This window comes from Propithecus coquereli, unplaced genomic scaffold (genome assembly GCF_000956105.1).
Source record: "Propithecus coquereli isolate 6110/MARCELLA unplaced genomic scaffold, Pcoq_1.0 Scaffold116, whole genome shotgun sequence".
Classification (NCBI taxonomy): domain Eukaryota; kingdom Metazoa; phylum Chordata; class Mammalia; order Primates; family Indriidae; genus Propithecus; species Propithecus coquereli.
In genome coordinates this window covers 952,932-967,379 of record NW_012135636.1, presented here as the reverse complement: position 1 = coordinate 967,379, position 14,448 = coordinate 952,932, and the positions used below count along the sequence as shown (strand labels likewise).

At 33.2% G+C, this 14,448-nt stretch overlaps 1 protein-coding gene across 4 annotated transcripts in view; it reads left to right on the top strand.

Moving 5' to 3' along the window:
- Positions 1-14,448, top strand: part of RALGAPA1 (Ral GTPase activating protein, alpha subunit 1 (catalytic)) — a 232,168-nt gene that overhangs the window by 119,274 nt on the left and 98,446 nt on the right. For all 4 annotated transcript variants that reach the window (XM_012658280.1, XM_012658299.1, XM_012658290.1 and 1 more), the window contains 6 exons: positions 412-605; positions 869-967; positions 1,518-1,673; positions 3,025-3,153; positions 7,562-7,687; positions 13,893-13,951. In XM_012658280.1, the coding sequence (XP_012513734.1) occupies positions 412-605; positions 869-967; positions 1,518-1,673; positions 3,025-3,153; positions 7,562-7,687; positions 13,893-13,951 (763 nt within the window). The remainder of the gene's footprint in view (positions 1-411; positions 606-868; positions 968-1,517; positions 1,674-3,024; positions 3,154-7,561; positions 7,688-13,892; positions 13,952-14,448) is intronic.

Genomic DNA, 14,448 nt, shown 5'->3' with positions numbered 1-14,448 from the left:
AAACAAGCTTATGAAGACTTCCTACAGGATCTGCCTTTAGCCTGAGATTTTCTATAAATTTGATGATATAACCTGAAGTGGCTATTAGAGAAAAGTGAGAGTATGTGCTTATAAATTTGATGTTTATATCAAACATAAATTTTCCTGTCTGGCATATGCCCAGTGAGTGGTATTGCATTATTTCCTCCTTAAGTAAATCTAGATAGAAGTATTATTGAATAAGAAATTACTGTTATAATATGGAATTACGAACTAGTGAGTTTTTGACCTTGTTTGGAAAAAAATAACAGTAATATACATTGACCTCGTTTAGTTATTTAAGATTATTAATTTAACTTGGCTCTTTTGGATTTCGTGGTCAATTTTCTGAAAAGTTACTGACATTATTGTATTTTTTTTTTTTTTTAATAGAAATCAGTGAATTTCCATCTGAATGTTGTAGTGTGATGGCAGGCGGTACTCTTACTGGATGGCATGCTGATGTTGCTACTGTAATGTGGCGAAGAATGCTAGGCATTTTGGGAGATGTCAATGCAATTATGGATCCTGAAATACATGCTCAAGTTTTTGATTACCTCTGTGAACTTTGGCAGAATCTAGCTAAGGTAAAAAAGAAAATAAAGGATGTAAAGGGAGAAGAAAAACTTTTGAGAAATAGAAGAGGCCTTAGAGAACATTGTGAACTGCTGCCCGCCCGCGCCCCACTCCCTTTTACTGTAGTTAAATTGGTGCCTGGCGTGATGAAGTCACTTCTAATTAAACATTTCCTTAGTGGTAGAAACTGGATTTGCACTTCAGTTTAAGATAAAGTAAACTGGAAGAGAGAACAGTTTTCATGGGTTTATTGCCTTTTATTTAAAAATTACAGATTAGAGATAACCTCGGCATTTCAACCGATAACCTGACCTCCCCCTCTCCACCAGTTTTGATTCCTCCACTTAGAATTCTTACGCCTTGGCTTTTTAAGGTAAGCTTACTATATAAAATATTAGTTTAAAATCTTCATTTAGTAAATCTTAAAACATTTGATAGAAATTTTAGCTATTATATAGTCTTCTAAAATACTTAGCTTTTAACTAGTGTGCTTAGGAAGTCATTAGGCATTATATAGAGAGCAGAGTGAACATGGCAAAATTATACAGAATACATTGTTTTTATTTATTCAGTAAAACCAAAGTGAATATAGAAAAGCATGTCTTTATTGTATTTAAGTGAAATGTAAACCTTGAGTTGACACAGAATACACTGTGTACTTTTGAAGATATAATACTTTTAAGTATTATTTAATATGTTTGGTTCATTTTCCTAAGTGAAATAGTTTATGATTATTCATACCTACATTGTATCATTTTGGATGATAACAATAGTTTCAGTTATCCTAATTTTTAGTTCATTGAAGAAATTGGGCCAACATAGAAATAAATGAGAACAAATATATTGCTTGCTATATTCAATTGTTTAAGTATTTAACAAACAGTATTTCTTTTTGAGTATTAAAACTAATCTTTTAATTTTAGGCAACCAGGTTGACTGATAAATATAAACAAGGTAAATTACATGCTTATAAACTTATTTGTAATACAATGAAAAGAAGACAAGATGTATCTCCAAATAGAGATTTTCTAACACATTTCTACAATATAATGCATTGTGGATTACTTCATATTGATCAGGTAACTATATATACTTTCTAAGAAGTTATTTTATCAGTTTAACTTTGATTCTTGATTCTGTTTGGTTTGTGATTTTTAAGCTGTAGAATTAAAACTGTCTCCCTTATGCAGTGGTTTATAAACAGTTTATTTCCATTTTATGACCTTACTTATTCTTGAAACATGGTTGAAAAGCAACATATTATTGTAATTAGGGGATTGGTTTGAGTATTCGTCCAACTTTAAATACCAACCAGTTCACTTTTTGAAGAGATTAAACCATCCTTTGCTTACGTTGACTTCTTTAGTGTTCCAGTATACCTGTTCTTAGGCATTTTGTAATTGATACTTGAGGCATGTGGATTTGCTCATCTAGTCATTGCCATAGTCAGATTTTTTTCCACTTTAAGAATCGGCACATCACATTTTCTTACTACCACCAATTATGTTGGCATAGTGACAATCACATTGATTTGGTAATTATATCAGTTACAATCATTAAATAGTCACAAATATGACTCTAGGACATTACTTCAGGGGTCTTGATCTTGGCCATAAAACTAAAAAGTATGGGAAATTGCAAGTCAAAGTATTTATAAATGTTATAAGTATTTTTATCCTAATATAGTTAAATTTCACTTGTAGGTCATTTAGAGAACATTAAATTAATATTAAAAGATGATAATTATATCTCTTCCTGAAAAATGAAAAAACTTTTTTCATTAATTTAAAATAAATATAGTGTTCTACATTATAAACATGTCTCCAAACAACACTGTTAATTACTAGAAAAGAGAGCTTTTGTTTAAGATAAGTCAGATTGAGTAATACAAGCTAATACACCACGTCCTCATGGTAAATTCCAAAGGCAAAGTGAATGAATAAGCCAAATTAACAATATTCCCTTAAATGTGCCTGGGGTCTAGATGTCTGAAGCTAGATATCTATCTTTAAAGGACTTACCTAAAAAAGAGAATCTTCCCAGTTGCCACATATCAGGTCATGTGGGTTCCAAGATGAGAGTTATCATGTAGAAGCAACTAGGTGGCAGGACAAACTACTATGTAATTTAGTTTTACAGTGTGTGAGCCTTAAATTTTTAACCCTCTGAAGCAAGGAGCCTTTTTTTCTCTAGTGTGACAAAAAATGCTGTTATTTGTATAAGTTAAATGTGTTCCTAAGTTTACTTTTCCTATGTCAGAATATAATGTTAAGCATGGATTATTTGCAAGAATTAAAAGTAGCCTTTCCAATTAGCCAATGTAATTACCTTTTTAAATTATTTTCATATATCTATTTTTAAGAATATTGATTAGCTGATACCCAAAATAACATACTTGATTTTCTTTTCCCCTTCTCTCCTTATTCTAAGGATATTGTCAATACAATCATCAAACACTGCTCACCTCAGTTTTTTTCACTTGGTTTGCCTGGAGCCACAATGCTTATTATGGATTTTATTGTAGCAGCTGGTAGAGTGGCTTCTTCAGCTTTTCTCAATGTAAGTTGTTTTCTGTTCTTCATAATATAACAAACTTTAGATAGCTAGAACTCAACTAAAAAAGCAACAAAGGAAGAGCTGTTGTTGACAAAATACAGCAAGGGGATTTTGAGGAAAATTTACAGTTTAATTGGAATTGATTGCTTCTCTCACATTAGAAAAATGTAAACAAGAAATACACTGAAGTGTAAGAAAACACTAAAATTAGTTAGCACTAAAATCAGTAGAGTCTGATAAGAAAAACAGAATTTAAAGTTGAGGTAATCAAGGAAACAGGATGGGAAAAAAGCAAAGAAAGGGCAGTGGGCTATATATAGCAAAGAAGTAAGAAACAGTGGTAAGTAATCATTGCACAATGTATATGTATATCAAATCACACTGTACACCTTAAATATATTCAGTCTTTATTTAACAATTAAATATTTTAAAATTAAACAGTGATGAGATAACCACCCTAGGAGGAAATACACCCTAGGTGTAAACTCTAAACTCTCAAAACTGCATGTGAGGATTTTGCATACTAACATGGAACTGTGAGACAGTATCAAGTAAATCAGTATACCTAGAATATATTCATATATAAGTGGCAGAAGTGAGCTAGAGAGGAAGGCAGTGGCTGTGTTCACAGTGCCAGAAAGCTTAGATAAAATCCTAGGAAAGGAATGAGTAAGACTGAAGGGTTTTAAGCAACGAGTAACATGATCAAATTTGTATTAATATTTTGGAAAGATCACTCTGGAGCAAATTATAAATGGGAAATAATTAACTGAAAATCTGTTGGAAAAAACTAAGCATATTTGGGAGAGAAAAAATACTTGTCTAGTACTTTGTAACTTGGAAAGCAGTTTAACATACATTTTTCATTTATAAGCTGCAACAGTGAAAGATCAGTAGTGAAATAGAGAAGGAGTTCTATTTGGGGCATAGCAAGATTCATATTAGATATCCATGAAGAGATGTCAGGAGAATAATTGCATATACAATTCAGGAGCTCAAGGGGGATGTCGGGACTGAAAATATAAAGCTTAGAGACATCAACTTACAGATGGTATTTAAAGCCATGAAACTGGATACAATCACCTAAAGGGAATGTACAAATAAAGAAAAGCAGCAGCAGGCCAGGCACGGTGGCTCATACCTGTAATCCTAGCACTTTTGAGAGGCCGAGGCAAAAGGATCACTCAAGCCCAGGAGTTCAAGAACAGCCTGGGTAACATAGTGAGACCCCATCTCTTAAAAAAAAAAAATGGCCAGGCATGGTAGTGCATACCTGTAGTCCTAACTACTCAGGAGGCTGAGCCAGGAGGCTCGCTTGAGCCCGGGAGTTGGAGGTTGCAATGAGCTGTGATCATGCTACTATACTCCATTTGACAACGGAGCAAGACCGTGTTTCAAACAAACAAACAAACAAACAAACAAGGAGCAGTATTTATAGCTAGTTATATAACCCTGTTTTTCCAGCTCCCTGAGGCGTGATCGTGTTTTATTCATCTTGGTGTCTCTAGGGCCTAGGATAGCACCATGCTTAGTTGGTGTTTATTTATTGAATATATATGTTAATTCAGGACCTAAATGGCGCCTAGTATGTACTCCACATAGTGCTTAGCCCTTTTGTGGTTATTAAATTTTCTCTCCTTTGTTTACAGTGTTCCTTTCGGTGGAATACAAAGGGATATAGAATAAATTAGATGTACTTTGTGCTCAATAAAAAAACATATTGTCTGTTTCTGGGGAGATAGGGAAGTATATTAACAACTATAGAATGTAGGGCATCAAATAAATAACAACAGGAGGAGCATAGCATAGTGGTTAAAAGCATGGACTCTAGAGCCAGTCTGCCTGGGATCAAGTCTCAGCTCTGCCACTTATTAACTGTGGTATGACCTTTGGCAAGTTACTTAATTTTTCTGTGTCTCAGTTTCTTCATCTATAAAATAAAGATAACCTGCCTCATAGATTATTTTATAAGGATTTGTAATATGGTTGGAATATTATCTGACACATATGTGCAATATAAGAATTTTTTAAATAAAATTATTTCATAATTCAGAAAAAGGAGAGATTTTATTTGTTTGGGGATATAAAACTTTCATGGAAAATACAAATGAATAGATTCCTGAATAGATCATTTTGTGTAAGTGAAAATGGAAGATAGGGAAGGTATTCTAGGCAGAGTTAAATAGGCATGAGTAAGATGTTTTCAAGGAATGACAGATAATTCATTTTGTTTAGAGGCTAGTTAATCTGCGATAGCGGAGTGAACAGCAAGAACAGAATGGTACTTTAGGTCTTCCTACCCAAAGTGTGGTCTGCACACAAGAAACATTTAGCATAATCTGGGTACTTGTGAGGAATGTAGAATCTCAGACCCCATTCCATACCTACTTACTGAATCAGAATCTGCATTTTAACTAGATCACAAATGATTGGTAAAATCATTAGTTAAAGATTGAGTAGCACTGCTTTAGGTTACATCTTGGAAAGGTCTTGAATGTCAGGGATCAGGTTATAATGCTATATTAGATAAATAGTTAAATTTTTTTTTAAAGTAGAGATTATTGAATCTGTCCTTTGGGAATATTAAATAAGTATTAATCTGGGAGTGTATTTAAGACAAACTAGAGATGGTAAACAAATTAAAAATTAGTATAATCGGTGTATGTATTAGATTATCAATCTCTTGGATACTGGCAAAAATTGATAGAAATCAGAAGATACTAATACATAAACCAATATTTTTTATTAATTTACTATGAAAACTATTAGTGTTTCATTAATTTACCCTGAAAACTATTACTGTTCAGCAGGCCAGGTATTCCAGATGACAAGGCAGCTTTTCTCAAAGTTTTATAGGAGAATTAAACCCTAATGTACTAAAGCATCTATTTTATGTGACTAATTTTATGTGATACATCCATTTTATATGACTAATTAACTTCTGTCTTATATGCATCTAATACTATGCATTATGTAACATCCTTGGAAAATTCAGAAAATAGTTATTTTCTGAGTTCTCTCAATCATATGAGGAATACCTGTTGGGAAAGGCTGCATAAAAAAACAAATTACTGCAGGAATTAAGCTGACACATCTCCATTAGAACAGCCTTTTCTTCTGGGACAGTGTTGGAAATACCCAGTCCAAATTTTGTTCTTTGTATTCCCATTTTAGATCTCATGCATATCATTTTCCTCCTGTTAATGTTCTTCCCCCGCTTAGGCACATTATAAAATAATTGATTCAGTTTTGCCTTTCTTAATTACAAGCACATTCCAGGTCTGCCCCCATTATATCCTCATACCTGAACATTGCCAGTTACCTTATCAACCTTTAAAGAAAAACTCTCAGGTGTAATCTCTTTCATTTATTCATTAAATAAAACTCTTAGGTAATGTCTTTCATTCAAAAAAACAAAAATACTGGTTTTTTAAAATCGGTTTCATTTTTATAGGATAACTTTTATTTTAAATTGAAATGGTAGATGTGAGCTTACTCTGTCCCCTTACACTGCTGTCTTATATCTAGATCGTTTTTTAATCCGGAAATGAGTTGTTTTGTTGAAAATCATATAATAGAGTACTACATTATTGCCTCTATTATAATATTTTTTAAGATGAGGAAATCCTTTTGAAGATTGGGTCTTGATTTATGTGAATAGAAGTACTATATTTCTAATAAATTTATATTTAGCATTTTTGTTAAATATTAAACATACAAATCAATTTGCAGGTATTTTAGTAAATAATATATTAGTAGGTGGATGTTGATATTTGGTGGGCATGCAAGAAGGCAGAAGAGGAAAAAGAAGCATTCAGTGTTGATACTTCAGAAATAGTTTAATATAGCTAAAGATAAAAAGTTACCTTCATCTATAGTCCAGGCATACATTCTAATGTTTTTAGTAAGTAACGTAGGCAATGTTTTTCTTATGTGTGTAATATTATGAAAATCATCTAGACTGGTGCCTTTCATATAGTTAACATTTTCATTCTTATATTTATTACTACCTAAGGATGAATAAATAATATAGTGAAACTGAGCATCAGCTTATTAGACCCATATGTGACGATGTTGAATTACCTTTAAAATTAAAGTATTTATATTTTTCCTTATAATTAGGGTAAATTGATACTGGTATTTAAGTTATGTTCCTATTTATAGTCTCATTAACCGTAGCCGATTTGAGGAAGGCTCTGATATCTGTTTATTGCATTTATTGAGAATAACAGTAGTTTATGTGGAAAGTGTAGATGGAAACCTAAATCATTTTATGTCCCCTTTCCTTTTGAAACTTTGTTTTATACTCTCACTTCCCTGTCTATTATAGTTTTGTAGTAAAGTAATTTTTCTGATAATTTTAATGACATAATTAAATATATTTTAAACCTTTTTAAAATCTGATATGTAGGCACCAAGAGTAGAAGCACAAGTTCTCCTGGGATCTTTGGTTTGCTTTCCCAACTTATATTTTGAACTGCCAGCTCTCCATCCCAACATTCCTGATATTGCTGTATCTCAGTTTACAGATGTTAAGGTAAGAAATCAAACCCATGTAACAAAAAAAAACACTGTACCCCATAAATCTATTTAAATTTTTAAAAAAGAAAGAAAATTGGATGCTAATTTTTAGCAATTTAAGTGATCGTATAAGCATAAATTATATGCAATAAAATTTGTATTCTTTCTTTACTTTTTGAAATCCATATAGTTGTGAAAAAGCATTAACCAGCCATGTCATTCAGACACAAAGGCTGGAATTTTCATTAGAAATATAGACTTTTTTGTGTTTAATACTGCTTTGGGACCTTTTTCTTGTTATTGAACCTACTCACATGTCTACCTCTTAGGATTCATTCATTTACTCACTGAACATTTATCAAAACATCCTGTGAGCTAGATGCTATGCTGCTAATGTAAGGCTTCTAAGATTGAGAAAGCAGACTAAACTGCGCATATTTGACTCTACCTCCCCAGTTTCTCAGTATGATGAGTCAAACAAAGTAATGGAAAATTTTATACTGCTATAGGAAACTATGGAGTTGAGGTAGAGATCTCATGTACCTGAAGCGTTAAAGGTCTTGAACAGTAGATGGTGCAAAATTAAGAGCGACTATAAAGTTGCCAATGAAACCTACCCCAGATATAAATCCTTAAACAAACAAAAAAAATTATAATTGGGCCCCATTAGGAGCAGACATGCCCAAACGTCCCTTGTTATTTATAAGATTTTTTAAAAATTTCAGGTAGAAAAGTGGCCAGAACTTGTTGAGTGCCTCTGTAGAGGTCAGCCTCTGTTTGAAGGGAATACATGACATGTTTGGCACACTTAGTCCTCTGGACTCAGTAATTCTTAGACCAAGGTAGGGGGGAGTGGTGTGAAAATTTCTCCTAGTTAGAATAAAGGCATTCAGTGCACTAGGCCCAGCAATGTGCCTGCTAGTAAATAATTCCATCATTAAGTTAAGACCTGTCTCTAACTGAATGCCTCTGTATTATGAATTTCCAACAGTTTAACAGTCCTGAGATGTTGTGCCTATCACAGTAATTGCTAGATGGTCTTCGTTTGACCTGAATTGGTCCCTAGAATTAGATGAAGGACTGAGAGAGAGACATTATAGTTCCTTGTGAACTATGCTGATTTTTTTCAAAACTTGGTTTTTCTGACGTTTTTAAATTTAATTTATGTTAGGAGTGCTATATACACTCTCTATAGCATTCATATTTCTCTTTAAAACATTTATCATACTTGAAATTACTTGTTCAATGTCTGACTTCTACTTTAGACAGATAAACACCATGAGGCCTTATTTTTTGCTTTATCATCATAGCCTAACGCACTGCTTGGCACATAGTATATACTCAGAAATCATTTGTTAAACAAATGAACTTGAGTTATACATAAAATCATATGGTTTGATGCAAATTTAGAATGACATTTAATAAAAACTATACAAATTGACCTTTGTTCCTTAGAGATGTAATAGCTATGGTTTCTTTTATTTTCAGAAGATCTTAAAGGCCAAGGATGAGTCCTCATTTTAATTTACTTAGACAGTTTTGAGTTAGTTAAGGGTCAGCCTAGCCTACTTCATACTATCTACATTTCAGAGTGGCCTTGTTCTCTATTGACTATTGTGTAGGCAGTAACGCTGAAGTGATTTTAAAAACAAAAACAACACTTTTTTGTGTGGAAAAAAAAAATCTCCAAAGTAAAAGCCAATTTTAATAATAATGGAGAAAGCAAAAAGCCTAACAAAGTGATCATTGTTCTTAGTAAATGAAGATTTATGGGTAAAGTTACCTGCCATTGTAGTTATATTTACTTTTCACTGAAACCAGCTCCTATGCATGTACTCTAAACCACAGCCACATGGAACTACCATGTTTCTTGGTTCTGTGCTTTTGAGAAACTGTTTATTTCTACTAAACTGTTTTTATATAGTCCTGTTCTCTTCTTGCCACTCACCTGAAACATATGTAATCATGGTACCTAATGTTAATTATCTGTCAAAATCCTTTTTATCTAAGATCTCTTTGTGTGAAGCCTTTTATGACCTCCCATATGAGCTGTTTGCTTACCTAGAACTTTGTACACATCATCTTGTTTGATTTTTTTGTTTGTTTTTACAATTCACTCATTTAATAGTTTTTAGTGTAGTCAGAGAATTGTGCAACTGTCATCACAGTCAATATTAGAACATTTTCATCACCCCCAAAGAAACCCTGTACCCATTAGCAGTCATTCCCCATTCTTTCTATCCCAAGCTCCTGGCAATTACAGATTTATGTTGTGTCTCTATGGATTTGCCTGGATATTTTATATTACATGAGCTTGAATTTTAATTATTTGTTTATAAATCTGCCTCTGTCCCTGGACTGTGAACTTCTTAAGGATAAGTACATTGTCTTGACTATCTTCTTATTTCCAGCATCTAAAACAGGGTCTATTGCATAGAAAGCTCTTGAGCTTAAACAGTAGATATTTTCCAAGTACCCATTAACTGCTAGCCATTGGGCTAGGTGCTGAGTTTACAAAGATAATAGAAGGTTGCTCCTCTTGAGGAGCTTATATTCTATGTAGCCGATAAATGCTTTACGGAATGAGTGAACGAATGAGTTTTTAAAAGTCAATGAACAAAATTCTTGGTTATCAAATCTAGTATCATTCTTGTTCTCCTGAGCCACTGTAGTATTTGATCCCGTTGATGTTTCTAACCTTCCTAAATGTCTCTTCATCTTTTGTTACATAAATCTGTCTTGATTTTACTTCTTGCCTAAGTATTCTGACTCCTTAAGCTAGTTTTCTTTTCTCTGCTTGCTAAACATACAGTCGCTTCACTATTCTACCCTTGTTTTTCTTCTCTATTTTCTCCCTCTTGAATATTTTATTCATTTACATGATTTTAACTAGTATCTAAAACTTATTGCAAAACTCATACATTATCATACTTTACAAATTAATAAGGAAGAAGAAGCTGGCTTTTTCCATCCAGCTTTATTGAGATAAAATTAACAAATAAAAATTGTATATATTTAAGTTGTACAACTTGATATTTTGACATACATATACATCGTGGTAAACATTAAGCTAAATAACATATCCCTCACCTCATATAGTTACCTTTTTTGGTTGGAGGGGGGAGCAAGTGAGAACAACTAAGATCCACTCTCTTAGCAGATTGTTAACTGTAGTTACCATGCTGTACTTTCAATCTCCAGAATTTATTCATCCTGCATGTCTGAAACTTTGTACTCTGTAACCAACATTTTCCCATTTCTCCTACTACTGTCTGCTTCTGAGAGTTCAACATTTTAGATTCCACATGTAAATGAGATCACACAGTATTTGTCTTTCTGTGTCTGGCTTGTTTCACTTAGCCCAGTGTCCTCTAGCTTCATTCATGTTGTCACAAATGACAAGATTTCCCTCTTTTTAAAGGCTGAATAATATTCCATTATGTGTGTATTTATGTGTGTGTGAGTGACATTTTATCCATTAGTCCTCCAATGGACACTTAGGTTTTTTCCATATATTGGCTATTGTGAATAATTCTGCAGTAGACATGGGAGTGCAGGTATCTCTTTGACATACTAATTTCATTTCCTTTGGATCCCAGAAGTGGTATTGTTTTGGGTTATATGGATATTTTAACAGTATTAATTCTTCCAATCCATAAATACCATTTATTTCTGTCTTTTTCAGTTTCTTTAATCAGTGTTTTATAGTTTTCAGTGTACAGATCTTTCAACTCTGTGGTTTAAATTTATTCATAAGTATTTTATTGTTTTCGATGCTATTTGTAAATGGAATTGTTCTTTTAATTTCTTTTTTGGATAGTTCATTGTTAGTGTATAGAAACACAACTGATTTTTATATATTGATTTTGTATCCTGCAACTCTACTGACTTTATTAGTTTCTAACAGTTTTTTGGTGGAGTCGTTAGGATTTTCTATATATTAGGTCACGTTATCTGCAAAGACAGTTCTAATTCTTTCTTTTCAGTATGGATGCTCTTTTTCTGTTTCATTTTTCTGCCTAATTGCTCTGGTTAGGACTCCCAATATTATGTTGAATAGAAGTGATGAGAGCGAACATCCTTGTCTTATTCCTGATCTTAAAGGAAAAGCTTTTAGCTTTTCACTGTTGCATATGATGTTAGCTACAGACTTATTATATATGGCCTTACTTATGTTGAGGTACTTTCCCCCTATACCTAATTTGTTGAGTTTTAATCATGAAAGGATATTGTATTTTGTCAAATGCTTTTTCTCCACCTATTGAGATGGTCATATGATTTTTATCCTTCATTCTCTTAATGTGATATATCACTTTTATTGATGTGCATATATTGTACCATCCTTGCATCCCAGGAATAAATTCTGCTTGATCATGGTATGTGATCCTTTAAATGTGATGTTGAATTTGGTTTGCTAGTATTTCTTTGAGGATTTTTGCATCTATACTCATCAGGTATATTGGCCTGTAATTTTTTTTTTCTTGTAGTGCCCTTGTCTTACTTTGGTATCTGAGTAATACTGGCCTCATAAAATGAGCTTGGAAGTTTTCCCTCCTTTTCAGTTTTTGGAAGAGGTTGAGAAGGATTCGTGGGTTTTTTGAGGGGGGGGGGTTGGTTTTTTTTTTATTTCAGGGTATTATGAGGGTACAAACATTATGGTTACACTTTATGTCTTTGCCTCACCCAGGCGAGGGTTAAAGGCATGCCCTTCCCCCCTACAATGATCCCCATGTCCTTTAGTTGCGGGTTTACCCCTCCATCCCCCTAATCCCTGGAGAGTATTACTGCCATGTGATCACCCTAGTGTTGATCAGTTAGTACCAATTTGATGGCGAGTACAAGTGGAGCCCATTCTTCCGAACTTGTGGTGCCTCACTTTGGATAATGGGCTTAAGTTTAATCCAGGAAAGTATAAGAGGTTCTAGATCACTGTCATTTCTTATGATTGAATAATATTCCATTGTATACATATACCAGATTTTACTAATCCACTCATGGATTGACGGGCACTTGGGCTATTTCCACATCCTTGCAATAGTGAATTGTGCTGCCATAAACATTCGGGTGTAGATGTCTTTATCATAGAATGTTTTCTGCTCTTTTGGGTAGATGCCTAATAGTGCCATTGCTGGATCGAATGGTATTTCTATTTTTAGCTCTTTGAGGTATCTCTAAATTCTTTTCCACAGAGGTTGCACTAATTTGCAGTCCCACCAACAGTGTAAGAGTGTTCCTGGCTCTCCACATCCTCGCCAGCATTTGTTGTTTTGGGATTTTTTGATAGAGGCCAGTCTCACTGGGGTTAGGTGATATCTCATTGTGGTTTTGATTTGCATTTCTCTAATGTTAGAGATGTTGAGCATTTTTTTATATGTTTGCTGGCCATTATTCTGTCTTCTTTTGAAAAGTTTCTGTTCATTTCCTTTGCCCATTTGTTGATGGGATTGTTTGATTTTTTTCTTGTTGATTTTTTTGAGTTCTAGATAGATTCTGGTTATCAGCTCTCTATCAGATGTGTAGAGAGCAAATACTTTCTCGCATTCTGTGGGCTGTGTATTCGCTCTAATGATAGTTTCCTTAGCAGTGCAGAAGCTTTTTAATTTGATTAGATCCCATTTATTTATTTTTGTTGCTGCAGTGATTGCTTTGGGGTTCTTCTTCAAGAATTCCTTGCCTAGGCCGATGTCTGAAAGGGTCATCCCAACATCTTGTTTTAGAATTCTTAAGGTTTCATGATTTAGGTTTAACTCTGATATCCATCTTGAATTGATTTTTGTGAGAGGTGAGAGGTGGGGATCCAGTTTCATTCTTCTGCATGTAGCTGTGAGAAGGATTAGTGTTAAGTCTTCTTGAAATGTTTGGTAGAATTTACCAGTGAAGCCATCTGGTTGTGGCTTTTAAATAGTATTTCTCAAAGTTTTAAAAAGATGTTTATTTTACTTGAGTTACCTTCCTTTATTATTCTTCTAATCAGGATAAAGGGTATTATTTTAACATATACTTTTGGTTATAAATTTCAGAAATATCTTTAGCTACTTTTATGAATAATACCGGATTCTTTATTGTAAGTATATACACGAGAACAAACACTATTTTACTTAACTATTGTATTCCCAGTACCTGGCACAGTGCCTGGTCCATAGTAGCTACTTAATAAATATTTGTAGAATGAATGAATGAAAACTTAGTCATTGCTATTAACTATTTCCTCCTTATTTTAGGAACTTATAATCAAAACTGTATTAAGCTCAGCAAGAGATGAGCCCTCTGGTCCTGCACGGTAGGTCATATATTCTTAGACTCAACTATTCTGTGTTTGGAGTCTTATTTTAGGAGTTGATTGAATTATTAAAGTAGTCCAGATTGTTTCAGATGCATAAAAGCCATTCTGAATTATAAATTTAAATGATTCGAATAGATAAATACTCTGACTTTTGTTCATGATTTAAAACTAACCTTCCTTCATTAAAAAAAAATCCTAGTCACCTTTTTCAGTAACTTCCCCTTCTTTTTAAAGTAATTTGTTTTAATTATTTAAGTATATTTTGCTTTCTCTTCAGTTATATTTATCATTGTCTTTTATGCAGTACTTTGAAATACATTAGTAAATACCCAATGAATGTTTATTAAATTAAAACAAGATATTTTTATTGTGGAAAGCGACATATCTAAGAAAATAGTATACTTTAATATTTATAAATATTTGATCGGGGGGAGGGGGGAAGAGGGAGGAGGGGACGAGTATTTGTATACACAAGGAGTGCAATGCGCACCACC